Below are 14,800 nucleotides of genomic sequence, written 5' to 3' on the forward strand. Positions count from 1 at the left end.
GTGCCTGGGTGGCGGTTGAGCCTCCGACTTCGGCTCAGGTCATGATCTCGCGGTCCGTGGGTTCGAGCCCCGCGTTGGGTCTGTGCTCACAGCTCGGAGCCTGGAGCCTGCTTCGGATTCTGTGTCTCCTGCTCTCTCGCTGTCCCTCCCGGGCTCATGCTCTGTCTCTCTTGCTTTTAAAAACAAATAAAACATTTTAAAAAATTGATTAAAAAATGTTTTGGGGCACCCGGGTGGCTCAGTCGCTTGAGCATCTGACTTCAGATCAGGTCATGATCTTGTGGTCTGTGGGTTCGAGCCCCACATCGGACTCTGTGCTCACAGCTGGGAGCCTGGAGTCTATTTCGGATTCTGTATCTCCCTCTCTCTCTGCCCCTCCCCCACTTGTGCACGCGCTCTCTCTCTTTCTTTCTCTCTGTCTCATAAATAAACTTTAAAAGTGACCACTTCCCCATATTCTCCCTTTTAAAAAATAAGAAAATAAAAAGTAAAAAATGTTTAATTTTTTTAATGTTTTATTTTTTTTAATGTTTATTTTTAAAAATGTTTTCAGTTGTTAAGTTTATACGAACCGATAACATACTGACACGTATTTATTATGCTTAATAGTGTAATATCACATTTTATTTATTTTTTTTTTAACGTTTATTTATTTTTGGGACAGAGAGAGACAGAGCATGAACAGGGGAGGGGCAGAGAGAGAGGGAGACACAGAATCCAAAGCAGGCTCCAGGCTCTGAGCTGTCAGCACAGAGCCTGATGCGGGGCTCGAACTCACGAACCGCGAGATCGTGACCTGAGCCGAAGTCGGACGCTTAACCGACTGAGCCACCCAGGTGCCCCTATCACATTTTAAAATAAAATGAAAATATTTTAACTTGAAAAATCCAAGAATTGGAATTTTTTAATGCAAGGTGAAAACGTCTGCACCAGGAACAGAGTGGGAGCGCACAGCAGTGGCTGGGCCCTGGCACAGGGATGGGCTCTGTGCCCTGGGACTGCTGCCCCCATGGGGCCTGGCTGCAAACCAGCCTGCAGGGCTACGGCTGGACCCCCGTGAATCTGGGTGGGATCGCCCTTCCCGGCAGTGCCCTTGCTGGGCCGTGCATGGTGAGACACCAGCTTCTCGGCTGGGAGGCAAGCTGAGGAAGGCGTAGACACTCAGAATGTATAAAGAACCCCCAGAAATTAGTAGAAAAACAATCCGACATAAAAACAAGCAAAGCAAGGGCGCCTGGGTGTTTCAGTCAGTTGAGCCTCCGACTTCGGCTCAGGTCATGATCTCACGGCTCATGGGTTCGAGCCCCACGTCGGGCTCTGTGCTGACAGCTCGGAGCCTGGAGCCTGCTTCCGATTCTGTGTCTTCCTCTCTCTCTGACCTTCCCCCGTTCATGCTCTGTCTCTCTCTGTCTCAAAAATAAATAAACATTTAAAAAAATTAAAAAAAAAACGAAGCAAAGCAAATGGATAAACAACCTCCAACGACCAGAGTGCGTGGAGATACTCAGTCTCATTTGCCATCAAGTGAACGGACGATAAAAGGGGGAGGTCCAGTTTGTCACCCACCCCCCTTGGCAAGAGTTAGGAGTGTACTTTCTGGCGGTGGTGGTTCTGTTTTTGGTCAAGGTAGAGGTGGCGGTACCATGTTGAATTGTGGTCCGGAGCTCAGACTCACGCGCACTGGGCTCAGACACCCACCTCCCTCTCAGGAGCAGGCCACCTCCCCCTCCCACCGCACAGAGAGGCACAGGAGCCCTGCTCAGGGAGCGTCCCCTGCAACATCACACATAACACAGGTCACGGCCCATGGTCACTTCCGGGACCTGATGTTTACGGTTCTCAGAGGACGGGGCTGATGCAAGGAGGAGCAGAGAGTGGGGCCAGAGCAGAAGACCCAGAGGGCGTGCCTGGGAATGACCTTGGGAAGGTCGATGGGGGACTCCCAGGTAAACAAGGTGGACCAAATGAGCATTTCGATCTCCCGCTCTTCCTGAATCGCCTCCAAAACGGCAATAGAGGACTTCAAAGGCCATACACGCATGAGGGCCAAGGGAACATTCAAGCATTTGACAGGAGATATCACAAAAACCCAGAAGGAGGGACAACAGATGAGACAAGAGGGAAGAGGCAGGCTAGGGAATGCCAGCAGGGGGGCGGCGAGGGAAAGCCCACCTTCCGGCAGAGCCCTGGGAAGAGAGAGCGCAAGGCCTGGTCCTTCTGAGTGCTAGTTGTTCATTCTTGATGACGATTTACAAGAGTCTCTCTGGGGTGTAATTGTTCATTCATAGCATCTGCTCACGTTCAACTTTATAAGATAGTGTGGAATGACTTTCCAATGTCATTGTTCCAGTTTATACCCCACCAGCTGTGTATCTGGACAGATCGGTTGAATATTCTCGTTATCAACTTCTTCGTCTATTAAATGAGTATAATGAGGCAGGTTTTATGGGCCTAGTGAGGAATCGCTTTATATCATTTAGGTGAAAAGTCTTTTAATCTACGTATTTGATGATAACAGCGTGGTCACATCCAAAAATCACATGCACCTCAAAATGAGACACAAATGGTCTAAAGGGCCTCGTAATTACATGCCGTGTTCTTAGCTCTCATTCGATGCCACGTTACTGTTTGTTATACCAGATGCCCATTTTGTGTGGCTTATGAAGGAATTTTTGCTTATTCTCTGTCTTCCCTCAGAATGTATAATAAGATATGGCATCAGACCCAAGAAGCCCTCAATTCCCTGCTTGATAAAGAGTCTGAGACTATGACGGAATCACAAAGAAATCAAGGTTTCATCTTCCAAATGTTAGCCACCTTCTACATAAAATATGTGCAGATCTTTAGAAACCTGGAGAATGTCTACGACCAGATTGTCCACCCACAGAAGCGACTGCTGATCCGAAAAATACTGGACGGGGTGATGGGTCGCATCCTGGAACTGAAGAATGAGATGGTTGAATTGGAATTAACCGAGTTTCATTATTTCGATGATATCCTACAGGACCTAAAGTTGGCTCCTGTAAGTACTCAGCCTCTTTTCTCATCGGTGTCTTGTTTTAAATCGGATATGTAGGTCCGTAACCAATACTCTAGGCTTCCTAGGCACATTCACTTGTTGTTGTATGAAAAGGTGAAGCTTTGCCCTTCGGTTGGGCCATACTGCCATGGACAAGGATTGGGTTCCTGTAGTTGTGGGCACAGACAAATCTTTTCACAGTCCTTGGGTCCAATGTTGTGGTCTTACTTGGTCACCATGGTGTCTGCCCAGGTCTGTTGGATGGAGGAGGCCAACCCTTTCGCAAATATCCTGTGGCACAAACCCTCCCAATTTCCAGTAGCAGTGCCCCTACTTTTGTTGCCCAGGGAGATCTCCTTCTGGCCTTTGTTTACCCCCATTTTCTTCGGGCTGATTGGCTGCTGGTTCCTTATTACCAGGTGGATGTGTCTCCTCCTCTCCTTTGGGTCTTTGGTGACTTGGGGATTTATGGCGATAGGCCTCTGAGGCTCAGACAAGAAAGAAGGGCCTCCTCTCTCTCTCTCTGATGCCCTGGAGCTGAGGACCTTCTGTCTCCCTGCCACCGCCCTCCCGACCCCCACTGCCAGACGCCCAGAGTCTCTTCTGACGCTCTGTCTGGCCGAGTCAGCCAGAGGCCAGTGGACAGCTCCTTGCAGTGTCACGGTCCTGTGAGCTCAGTCTTCGTTTCAAAAGGAACATTTCCCTAAAATAAAATTAAAAGGAGACAGTGTTCAATTTTCCACCTGGTGTGTAATGCTCCTTCCTTTCGAAAACATGCGAGATTCTATAAAGGTTGTTTCTTTCCGGAATAGGTTTTTCTAGCATTGTTACTGCACTTTGTTAGAAAGGACTATAAAGGGTAACTAAAATGATGGAAAGTGTTGAAGGTCACTCCGAAACTTTCATGTTTGTCGCGTTCACTTACAAGAGCATGGCTTAAAGCCCTGGATTTTTTTCGGTCAGGTGTACTTTACTCCACCCGTGTGAAAAGATCAAGAACCCCTGAGGATAAGCGTGAAATCAACAGCCATTAAATCATATCCCTAAATCGAATTAGTGAAGTAGTATTAAATGTATTAATTTAATCCCGAGAATATTAAATAACCTGCTCAAAGTTGAAGAGTAAGACATCTATGAAATCTGTGTGGCGGGCTCCTTCAGATTTTCCCCTGCTTTTCCTCCTGCTTCAGTCGTCACCCCTCTGGTTGAGCTGGTTCATCTTTTCAAAGTTCATGAGCACTAAAAGGGGCGATGAACGAGTGACATTGTCCAGGAAGCCTTCCCGGTAGGAGACTGTCAACTGTGTGGTCCAGCACTTCAGGGGTGGGCACACTGAGCCACGTGACGACACTGGGATCCAGGCGGGACCAGCAGCGGCACGGACCCCGGGAGCGCTGCCGGGCCAGGGACACGCACACGTACCAGCTCTGGGAATCCTGTGGGGCTCAGCCCTGCAGTTCCCAGTGGAAGCCTGACCAGCCAGCACCCCTGAGTCTGGGCCCCTGTGGCCGCCACCCACATGGCACACGGCTCCGCTATTCCATCGGGCCAGCACCCAGCTATCTGTGTGCGGTGTGACCCACAGCCCGGCCACAGCTGATCAGACCAGGGATGGGTGCTGGTGGCTGCCCCAGGCGATCCTTCCCCGAGAGATTCTGAAACTGAGACCGAGAGACTGGTTTCTGTCTTCGAGTCAGAACTGTGCTGCCCCAAATTCGCGAGTTCATCAGATGCTCAGAAGAATGGAGAAAGCCGCTCTCCAGAGAACACGAGAGAGGTCCCTTAGAGAATGGGAAACCCCAAAGCATCTGGGTTGGATATAAAGTGTTTTGCGGATGGAGGTCTAGCCGCGAACCCAAGCAACTGTCTTCGGCTTCCCTCCTCTTTCGTCCTCCGCTGCTCCGTTTCCTCACCCTCAGACTCTTCGTTCTTGGACCACGCAGAGCCGTGTCAATAACACGTTGTCGTCACAGTTGGAAAAGCACAACGCTTTAACACACCTACTAATAAATACAATCTCCACATTAAATAAAAACGTAATCACTCTCTTCTGACTTTGCTCCATCCCCCAGGCCACAGTCACTCACTGCATCCTGGAAACCCACTTTCAGTTCACCCCAAAATTCCATCCGTCTAAGAAAAGTTTGGCTGTCAAAAGCAGTTGCCGTCTGGTATTGGTACAATCTCACCAAGTCCTAAAAAAGGACACCCCTTTCTGTTACAATGCTTCTTTAACGGAAGGCCTGTTCAGCAGAATTCCCCGGGTAGGGGAGAGGGTGTGGAGAGTCATGCCAGAATAGGGAAAAGGGGAACTGACCCCGAGGACCGAACCCTTAGCTTTGCCCAGCCGACTGGTCTACCAGGGGGCAGCCAGGAGGGTCTGAAAGAGTGTCTAGCACAGTGTTCCTCATGGGGGGTGGCCAAGGGCCACCCCGCACCCCCAGATAGCACTTCTACCCTTCTGATGGTTGAACTTGGGCTCGTAAATATTCGCGTGACCTCCAGCAACTGAACTAGTTGGTAATCTGCACAAGTGAAAAACAGAAGTTTATATCTATTGCATAAAAAACAAGTTTCCTAATAAAGCAAATGAACTTTGCCAATAACTTTTGTAATTTGGGGTCGTTTAGGGAAAAGTCCAACCAAAGTATTAGGGGAAAAAAACCTGTGATCATTTACAGGCAAATAGTTAACGATGCTGATGATAAATCATTAGGTTTATTTCAAAGATCTCTCCGTCGCAATACTTTGCTATCTTAATTTGCATTATTGTTTGAGGTAGGCTGAGATGATATTCTATTTCCTTAAAGAAATTCTTAAAGTTATCATGAGTTAATTGTGAATTAATTGATGTGAGTTCTTACGTTTTACATAACAATTAAAATAAGGGCCATGGCCATGACTTTTCCTTATGACTTTATTTGCGTTTCCTTAGCGGTAATGAATTGTTTTTATGCCACTGGTGTCATCACCTCTTGAATAAGGATGGGAGGTAAAATGCATCTCTTTGATATACGGTCCTTACTGTATGTTTTAGATGGGTTTGAACTGTGTCCTTAAGTTGTGACAAATGTGCCCTTTTGCTTATTTTTTCTCTTCTCTAGCAACAATTAGATATTCCCATCCCCAAGTATTTTTTGAAGGAGAAGTTGGAAGTAATCAAAGGAAGAGAGAAAATCCTGGCTCAGATATTAGCTGACACTGGATTAGATATGGCTGAAAAGGTTTGTAAACCATTTTAACCACCATCATTCCATAATCTATAAAACCTCCTTTCCCCGTGGCTCCTGACTGTGCGAGAGACAGATTGTCTCCAGGGCGAGGAAAGCAGCACCCGTCCCCCGTGCTGTTCGGTATGTAAGAAGTTGCTTACCTTCAGGATGTGTCTTTGACAATTCATAACCATTATTTTCAAGAACTTAGAAACAGAGATCAGAACCTAATGCTTTGTTGGGGGTGTCAGTGTCTCTGAGATTAGGCAGATCATTGACTCTGTAATTCTTCAACTCAGGTTCACCTAACCTAAAGTCAGAAGCTGAGTGTTTCACGGGAAATAATTGCTAAGATAACCTACTGGGCAGTCTTTTCATTTCAGACTTTTCCACGTGGCACTGCCCTATCCGCCTTCTGGCCAGTCACGCATTTCGGTGACCCTCGCTGCCTCCCGAAACAGTGCCTCGTGCCCCTGGCCGGTCACGGCCCAAGCAGGGAGGCTGCAGTCGTGTGTCCAAACTGGGACAATTCAGGGTGAAAGGGGCGCTCTCGGTAACTACGCGAGGGGAAACCAGCATGTGCGGGCTTCCCGCAGATAGGCCCCATTGGGTGTTGGGTCACGGCACCGTGGAAAATTCTGAGCACAACCAGAATGGCAGCAGGGAGAGAGAAGGATGCGGCCTGTCTGCCTGCCTGGAGAAGCAGGTGGGCAACACGCACCGTCTGAGGTGTCTCTGCTCTCTGGCATTCATGGCCGTGCTTCAAGCTGCAGGGAGGGCTCTCTCTTTCCCCTACACCTCGGCCTGTCGAAACGGTGCTCGTTCAGCAGAGCCCAGCCTGATGCAGCAACCCTCCGGCACCTGTCCTGACCCCGCTAACTCGAGGCTGTCCCTCCTTCCTCCACCTCGCCCTTAGATGCCCGGCCCTTCCTCTGCACTGCACACTCCCAGAGGCCGGTCCCAGGGCCTTTTAGAGTGGGGGCCATCGAGCCGTCCTTGCACCTGTCCCTGCCTTCAGCCCATGCATCATTCAGAGGGAAACCCTCAGCACCATCTGGCGCCCCCCAGAGGAATCCCCAGGCACAGAGCACTGACCAGCAGTGCAGACTTCACTGAGGGCTTTTTACAGGGGACACGAGAAGGGAGGTGACATCACAGACGCTACAGTAGAGCCCTAAAGATCCCTCTCTGCTCCTTGTCCTGCTTACCCTCTCTGCTGTCCCTCTTCACTTGTGCGGGGTCGACGGCAGGGAACTTTCTTTCCCAGCAGCCAGCCCCACTGGATCTGCTACGTAGTCCCGGCCATCTCTGTCCCAGCCCCATCCGAAGACGGGCTGAACGTCCGCGAAACACCGGGCTCCGGGCAGCAGCACGCAACACCTGTGTGACTTTCCCTTGGCCTTCGGTGCCTCACGAGACCCCATTTGCACCTTAAGCTGCCTCTTTCCTAAAGATATACGTACATGCAATATAGATCCCAAGAAGAATTCTGGGAGACAGATGTCACCATCCGGTCCTCCATTTCTCATGCTTCGTATTTAGTCTCGGGCCCTCCATAAATGTTCAGAAATCTTTGTCGTCCTGCATAGACCACGCCAACCCTCAGAAGTATTCAGTAAGGGCTGCAACGATTTTCAGAGTGATGATGTCTGAAGGAAATAAGTACAATGATAGCTCATGTTTGCAGGACACCTGCTCTCTGCTCCAGTGATTGAACCGGCCTCATCCAATTCGGTACCAAAACGGCCTCCGTTCTACTCTGGCGTGCCAAGTGCGTTATTGAAAACGTGTGCTCCCTGCACATCTGAGATGATGAGGTGTCACTGAAAACAAAACTTGGAGGGATTGGTATGTGGAAGAGCTTCCTCAAGGGGAGCCGAGGCTGAGGCACAGTGGGGGCTTGGTCAGGAAGATGGCCAGTCGTGGCTCAGATTGGCTCCACCCGTACTAACCGCGGGGGCTCGTGTGAATTATTTTTCTTCTATCGGGCTCCGTCTTCTTAACTCTTGAGCGGTCACAGCAATACCTGTCTTGGAGGTTGCTTTGTGAACTTGCTGAGGATATCTAAGAAAAGCATCTGGCCTCTCCGGGGTCTCAGTGAATGCCCCTCCCCACCCCTTGCTCCTTCCTGGGCACCGCGGCCCCCGACACACACAGTCATTACGCAGAGAAGAGGCCATCGCGGGAAACAGTGGCCCCGGGGATGAATTGGAGCCCACACTTGGGACCTCAGCGTCTGGCACCGTGTCCTGATAAGGTGGCCACGCTGCCCTCTGAGACCTGAGCAAGGGCTCAGCCCACGACTGGGTGTTTCTCAGATTCAAAAGGCCTCTCCCTTCTGCTTCTGTCCCTGCATGAGGCTCCACCCAAGCCAGGCCACGTGCCCAGCTTCTCCCTCGCCCCAAGGACAGCAGAGAGCCTCACCCCTGCATCCACTCAGAGCTGACACGGGGCTCTGGACGCCCCAGCAGCCTTGCCCTGGACCCTCCTCAGGAAATGGCTCAGCCCCTCACCCGGCGGTGCCTCCACAACCCCCACCTGACGTCTCCAAAGGCAGCATTTTCCTGCACGAGCTCTGATTTTTCTCCAGACATAATCTTCCCATCCCATTTGGATGTTCTGAAATGCAAACACGTAGGTACTAGAAGACATTTCATACATAAATTGAATACTCCTGAAATGATTTTAGCCTTACTCGTATTCACTACATCATCCCGTAATTGATTTTGAAGCCAGCATTTTACTGCCTGTGTATTTTACGTTTCAAGGTCTCGTATTAAAGATGTGTTTTTAATTTATATGTTTCCACTATTAAGTTAATCAAACACTGATAGCGATTTTGAGTTTTATTGAATCCATTTTATTGGCATTCCTGGTATAATTTTCTGCCAACCTAAAATATTGTGGGACTCATTAGGATTTTGTTCGGAATGGTAGAGGAAAGCTTACGGGATCCTTAAATATGGGACCAGAGCACCAGCGTCACCGTGGTGACGTGGTGACCATGAGGACACAGACCCCAGCTGGAGGGTCAGGACCCCCTCCCTCTGGGTTCATGATGGGGGCGGGCAGAAGGGTGCAGGGGGACCGCTAACAGACCGTGTTCTTTATGTTCCTGTTATCAAAATCCACATAATTAAAGAGTAAGATGATGGAACGAGACAACTCTCAGACTCTTTATCGAACTTTCAGCAAAGTTGTGTTCGAAGTCAGCTTGTGAGGCTCCCAGGATCAACTGATGTCGTGAACATGTTTAAACACTGATTTACCTTGAATGTTTTTGCAGAAATACTCTGTGAAGAGTATCCCCCTAGAAGAGGCCGTGAAACTAATCCAGATCGCTGAGAGGGCGCGGCAGGGTCGTCTAAGAGCCATGTTCATGAAGCAGATCTTTCTTCAAGAGTACAGAGCGAAACAAGCCAAGTTCCTTAGCGAGAAAGTAGCGGATCTGGAGGCCGCAGCGCTGCAGATTCAGAAGGTGCGAGCAGGGTGCCGGTGGAGCGGGGGCAGGTGCCTTGACACAGCTAGAAATGCACACCAGGGTCAGGGTGAGCTCTGGAACCCAAAATTCCAAAATTCTGCCTTTAAGGGAACTGGATTTTAAATGCTGGAAAGATTTATTATCTTACCCTGGGGACAACCCTTAAGTAAGCTTGGTCACGTGTTGTTTTATTTTGTTTTTAATTGTATTATAAATAGGTGTAACATGCAGGGCATTTTATTCAAATATTTTCAAAGATCATTGATAATCGTTGGAAAGAGTGTTGTGAAACATTCAGTGAGGATGTCAATCCCTAGTGAATTTTTAAAAGCGCGTTCAGGGGCGCCTGGGTGGCTCGGTCGGTTGAGCGTCCGACTTCAGCTCAGGTCACGATCTTGCGGTCTGTGAGTTCGAGCCCCGCGTCGGGCTCTGGGCTGACGGCTCAGAGCCTGGAGCCTGCTTCCGATTCTGTGTCCCTCTCTCTCTGCCCTTCCCCCGTTCATGCTCTGTCTCTCTCTGTCTCAAAAATAAATAAACGTTAAAAAAAATGATAAATTTAAAAAAATAAAAAATAAAAGCGCGTTCACACACAGACGTAATCACAGAAGGGGAGCAAAGGTCAACCCCTCTGGCCGGTGACCGGGACATCCTCGTTCCTTTAAATGTTTATTTATTTGTTGTGAGAGAGAGAGAGAGGGAGAGCAGGGGAGGGGCAGAGAGAGGGGGAGAGAATCCCAAGCAGGCTCTGTGCTGTGAGCGCAGAGCCCGATGCAGGACTCAATCCCATGAACCGTGAGACCGTGACCTGAGCTGAAATCAAGAGTCAGACGCTTAACCGACTGAGCCACCCGGGCACCCCAGTGTTCCTTTCTGAAGCGGGCCTGAGGTCCCCCCGCTTTGTTGGATGAGCACCGGGGGTCTGCTCCACACCTTTTTCCAAATGGAGGCCAAGGCTGCTTACGGGAAATTCAGGAGATGGAAACATGAGGCAAATTGGAACCAGATAAGAGAGAAAGAGAGCATGAGGACACAGACCCCAGCGGGAGGGTCAGGACCCCCTCCCTCTGGGTTCATGATGGGGGCGGGCAGAAGGGCACAGGGGGACCGCTAACAGACCGTGTTCTTTATGTTCCTGTGATGAAGTTCTAGACAAGCATCTGAGTTCAGAGCTTGAGTCGTATCAATCTTGGACGTGACCGTGTTATATCTCCCCCCATTGCGGTGGAAATTTTTCTTTTAAAACTATGAAGTGCCACCCTTAGATCTAGCCCCACACTCCTGCAATCTGGAAGTTTCTCTTGAAGAAACCTGGGTAGGGGACTCTCACTAATGAGAATTAGAAGCCACTTCTCCTCTCCCTCCCCCGGCTTTATTGTGATGCATTTGACATAAAACATTGTGTACGTTTAAGATGTACACATCTTGTACACATTGTGTACATTTGTACGTTTGTACAATGTACAAATGTACACATTGTGTACGTTTAAGATGTATGATGTCGTGATGTGATATATGTATATATGGCAAAGTGATTATCACTGTAAGGGTAGTTAAAACGTCCATCACCTCACATAATTACCAGTTTTCGATAGTGAGCACCCTTCAGATCAACTCTTTTAAGCAGCTTTCAAGAACACAGCACAGTGTTGTTGAATGAGGCGAACTCATTCATCTGACAACTGGAAGTTGGTGCCTTCTGGCCACTTTCCCCCATTTTCTTCAACTCCCAGCCCCTAGCGATCCCAAACCTACTCAGATACCCAAACTACTAGACATCTGTTTCTACAGGGTCAGTGTTTTTAGATTCCACATGCAAGTGAGATCTTAATAGTAGTTGTCCTTCTCTATGTGGCCTTCTTTCGCTTAGCATGCTGCCCTCAAAATTCATGCATGTTGACACAAATATCAGGATTTCTTTTTTTAATTTTTTATATGTTTATTTATCTTGAGAGAGAGAGACAGAGCATGAACAGGGGAGGGACAGAGAGAGGGGGAGACACAGAATCCGAAGCAGGCTCCAGGCTCCAAGCTGTCAGCACAGAGCCCAACGTGGGGCTCGAACTCACAGACCTTGAGACCATGACCTGAGCCAAAGTCAGATGCTCAACCGACTGAGCCACTCAGGTGCTCAGATTTCCTTCTTTTTTTTTTTAGCTGGATAATATTCCGTTGTGTGTATATAGTATATACCACCTTTTTTTTTAAATTTTTTTTTCAACGTTTTTTATTTATTTTTGGGACAGAGAGAGACAGAGCATGAACGGGGGAGGGGCAGAGAGAGAGGGAGACACAGAATCAGAAACAGGCTCCAGGCTCCGAGCCATCAGCCCAGAGCCCGACACGGGGCTCGAACTCACAGACCGCGAGATCGTGACCTGGCTGAAGTCGGACGCTTAACCGACTGCGCCACCCAGGCGCCCCTATATACCACCTTTTTTATCCATTCACCCATCCACTGACAGGTGGTTTCCATCATCGTATCAATCGTAAATAATGCTGCGATGAACATGCAATGAAATAACGTGTACATCTCTCTTCAAGTCAGTGACTTCATTTCCCTCAGATATGTACCCAGACGTGGGATTGCTGGAGTGTAGGGTAGTTCTATTTTTAATTTTTTGCGGAACCCCCATACCGTGTCCCCAGTGGCTGCCCCGGTTCGCACGCCCGCCGGCAGTGCGGGAGGTTCCTTTTCCCCTCACCCTTGCCAGCACCTGTTGTCGCTCGTCTTGTGGATGACGGCCGTTCTGGCAGCCGGGAGGATGTCTGGGCCAGCAGGTGGGCTGTGTGGTTGGCAGATTTGCTTCCAGGGTGCTGGGTGAGTGTGGATCCTGTCCAGCCCGTGGGTGAACAGGACGGCGCCCCGCCCCCCTTGTTCAGTAGGGTGGCTCTGGGTCCACAGTTGGGTGCTCAGGCAGCGAATAGGCCATTTGTTCTCTCTTTAAATTTTTTGCCTGTGATCACAGAAGAAAAAATATTCCATGAACACACACACGCACACGGCCTTGACTGCATAGTCCTTGTATCATTTGAAATGGGAGAAAGGGTAGGACAGGGTTTTTGTTTTTGTTTTAATGTATTAGACAAATAACCATTTATTTCTTTTTAGGTCTGGCGAGGTTTCCATCAACATAAGAAAACCGAAAAACTGAGGCAGGAGGAGATGATATTCCTGGGTATGGTAAGTTCTCTTACAGGCAGGACGCGCATGTGGCTTTCTTGAGACTGTGTCTTAGAGAGTTTTTGTGGGAAGAGAGGAAAGAAAAATAGGTAACCTGTGACTGAAGAGAATGGAGCGGCCCGCACTGTACGGGAGTGTGCCCGGGGGATCTGGACAGAGCAGTCACGTGTCCGTGTACACATCTCCCTTGGAATACGCGGAGTGTTCCGGGCCTGGGAATAAGCTCTGAATTGCTCACAAACCGCCATTCCTGCGTGAGGTCTGCCCTGCCCTCCGTCAGTATTTGTGGTCAAGAGAATGGGTTTGCACTGAGCTAGCTGGCTTTTGGGGGCAGATCTCCGTGGGGATGACTGAATCAGAGCTGAATGGGTGCGTATTAGTTACCTGTTGCCGCGTAACAATATGACCACAACCTAGCAGCTTAAACACACACTCATCAGCTCAGTTTCTGTGGGTCAGGAGTCTGGGCTTAGCTAAGTCTCCTGCTCAGGGTCTCACAAGGCTGCAGGCAGCTGTCATCTGAGGCCCACGTGGGTAAAATCCACTTCCAAACTTGTGCGGTTGGGAGCAGGATGTAGTTCAGTGCCCCATATTTAATGCCGGGATAAAAACATTGATAGATACTGTGGCTGAGGCTTTGAAAATGCTAATCATGTACCAAGCTCGAGTGGGGCTAAAAGAAGAAAAGAAACACAGATAACCACAAATACCAATAAGCTTTAAAAAAAAAAAAAAACAAACTATTAAATAGTATCCTGAGTGACTAAGGTAATGAATTAGAAAATACTGAACAGAGAAGGTGATCTAGGGAAGTACAAAGATCAAAACAGACCAAAGAGGTAAAAAAACAAATACCCAAACAAACTAATCACTGCAGTGAATGCCAAGTGATTTTCCGCATCCCGGCTTTCACTTGGGGCCTGTGAGAAGCAGGTGCCAGGATGGAGTTGGATGGTCAGAGCATTTACCGGGAGGAGCGGAGGGAGGGAGGGCGGGGAGGCTGGGGGAGCCCCACAGGGAGGCCGGAATGACGGGGCGGCTGGGGGGGGGGGGGGGGGGCAGGAGGGGGGTGGAGAGGAAGAGCCAGCCCGGCAGTGCTCTTGCGCCATGTTTTTTAAATCTCTGCTAAGAAAGGAAAAGAAAGCCAGTAATGGCGATGCCCGGACTGGGCGAGGACCCAGGGGCAGGTGCAGCCCGGGGACAATAACCAGGGTTTAAGTGCACGCCCACCCTTCTGAGGACAGTTGGTCTCCTTATAAACATTAAAGCACAAGGGAGACCGGGGGGCTCAGTCGGTTAAGCATCTGACTTTGGCTCAGGTCATGATTAGCGATTCGTGAGGTCGAGCCCCGCGTCGGGCTCTGTGCTGACGGCTCGGAGCCTGGAGCCCGCTTCGGATTCTGTGTCTCCTCTCTCTCTGCCCCTCCCATGTTCATGCTCTGTCTCTCTGTCTCTCTCTCAAAAAATAAATAAACATCAAACACATTTAAAAAAAAAAACACTTAGGCCTGTTTGCTCAGTAATCCTGACCCTTGCAATCTCCATGCTAAAAAAAAAAAATGTGAGCAACATTTACGATATATAATTATTCGTATCAGAGCAGTTTTATACTTGGTAGACAGGTGCCCAGAAACAGTTCACACGGTTAAAACATGCCATTGTGTGGCTTTAGAAGTGTGTTTAGAGTTTCTGTGTAACGTGCCAAGTGTAAAATGTGAACCCCGTGATCCTATTTTTAATGCTTTCGCTTATTTTTACACTTTTCTACAATAAACGTGTTTTTTATGTCTAAAAAATTACAGATAAAGTACATGTTCAAAATTTTATCCCAGGAGAAAATGGTAGGAATCATGGTTTAGACAATCTGTAGCTTTCTTTTTAACTGAACCTTTAAAATTTTTTCTAAT

The 14,800-nt window shown here is 48.8% G+C and overlaps 1 protein-coding gene across 1 annotated transcript in view; it reads left to right on the forward strand.

The window, feature by feature from the left end:
* The first annotated feature begins 978 nt into the window (after positions 1 to 978).
* The window catches only part of IQCA1 (IQ motif containing with AAA domain 1), a 147,056-nt gene continuing 133,234 nt past the window's right edge, over positions 979 to 14,800 (forward strand). The window contains exons 1-6 of the mRNA XM_049614464.1: positions 979 to 1,110; positions 1,844 to 1,946; positions 2,667 to 3,022; positions 6,124 to 6,243; positions 9,518 to 9,709; positions 12,822 to 12,893. Of these exons, the coding sequence (XP_049470421.1) occupies positions 979 to 1,110; positions 1,844 to 1,946; positions 2,667 to 3,022; positions 6,124 to 6,243; positions 9,518 to 9,709; positions 12,822 to 12,893 (975 nt within the window). The remainder of the gene's footprint in view (positions 1,111 to 1,843; positions 1,947 to 2,666; positions 3,023 to 6,123; positions 6,244 to 9,517; positions 9,710 to 12,821; positions 12,894 to 14,800) is intronic.

The sequence above is a fragment of the Panthera uncia genome (genome assembly GCF_023721935.1).
Source record: "Panthera uncia isolate 11264 chromosome C1 unlocalized genomic scaffold, Puncia_PCG_1.0 HiC_scaffold_3, whole genome shotgun sequence".
Classification (NCBI taxonomy): domain Eukaryota; kingdom Metazoa; phylum Chordata; class Mammalia; order Carnivora; family Felidae; genus Panthera; species Panthera uncia.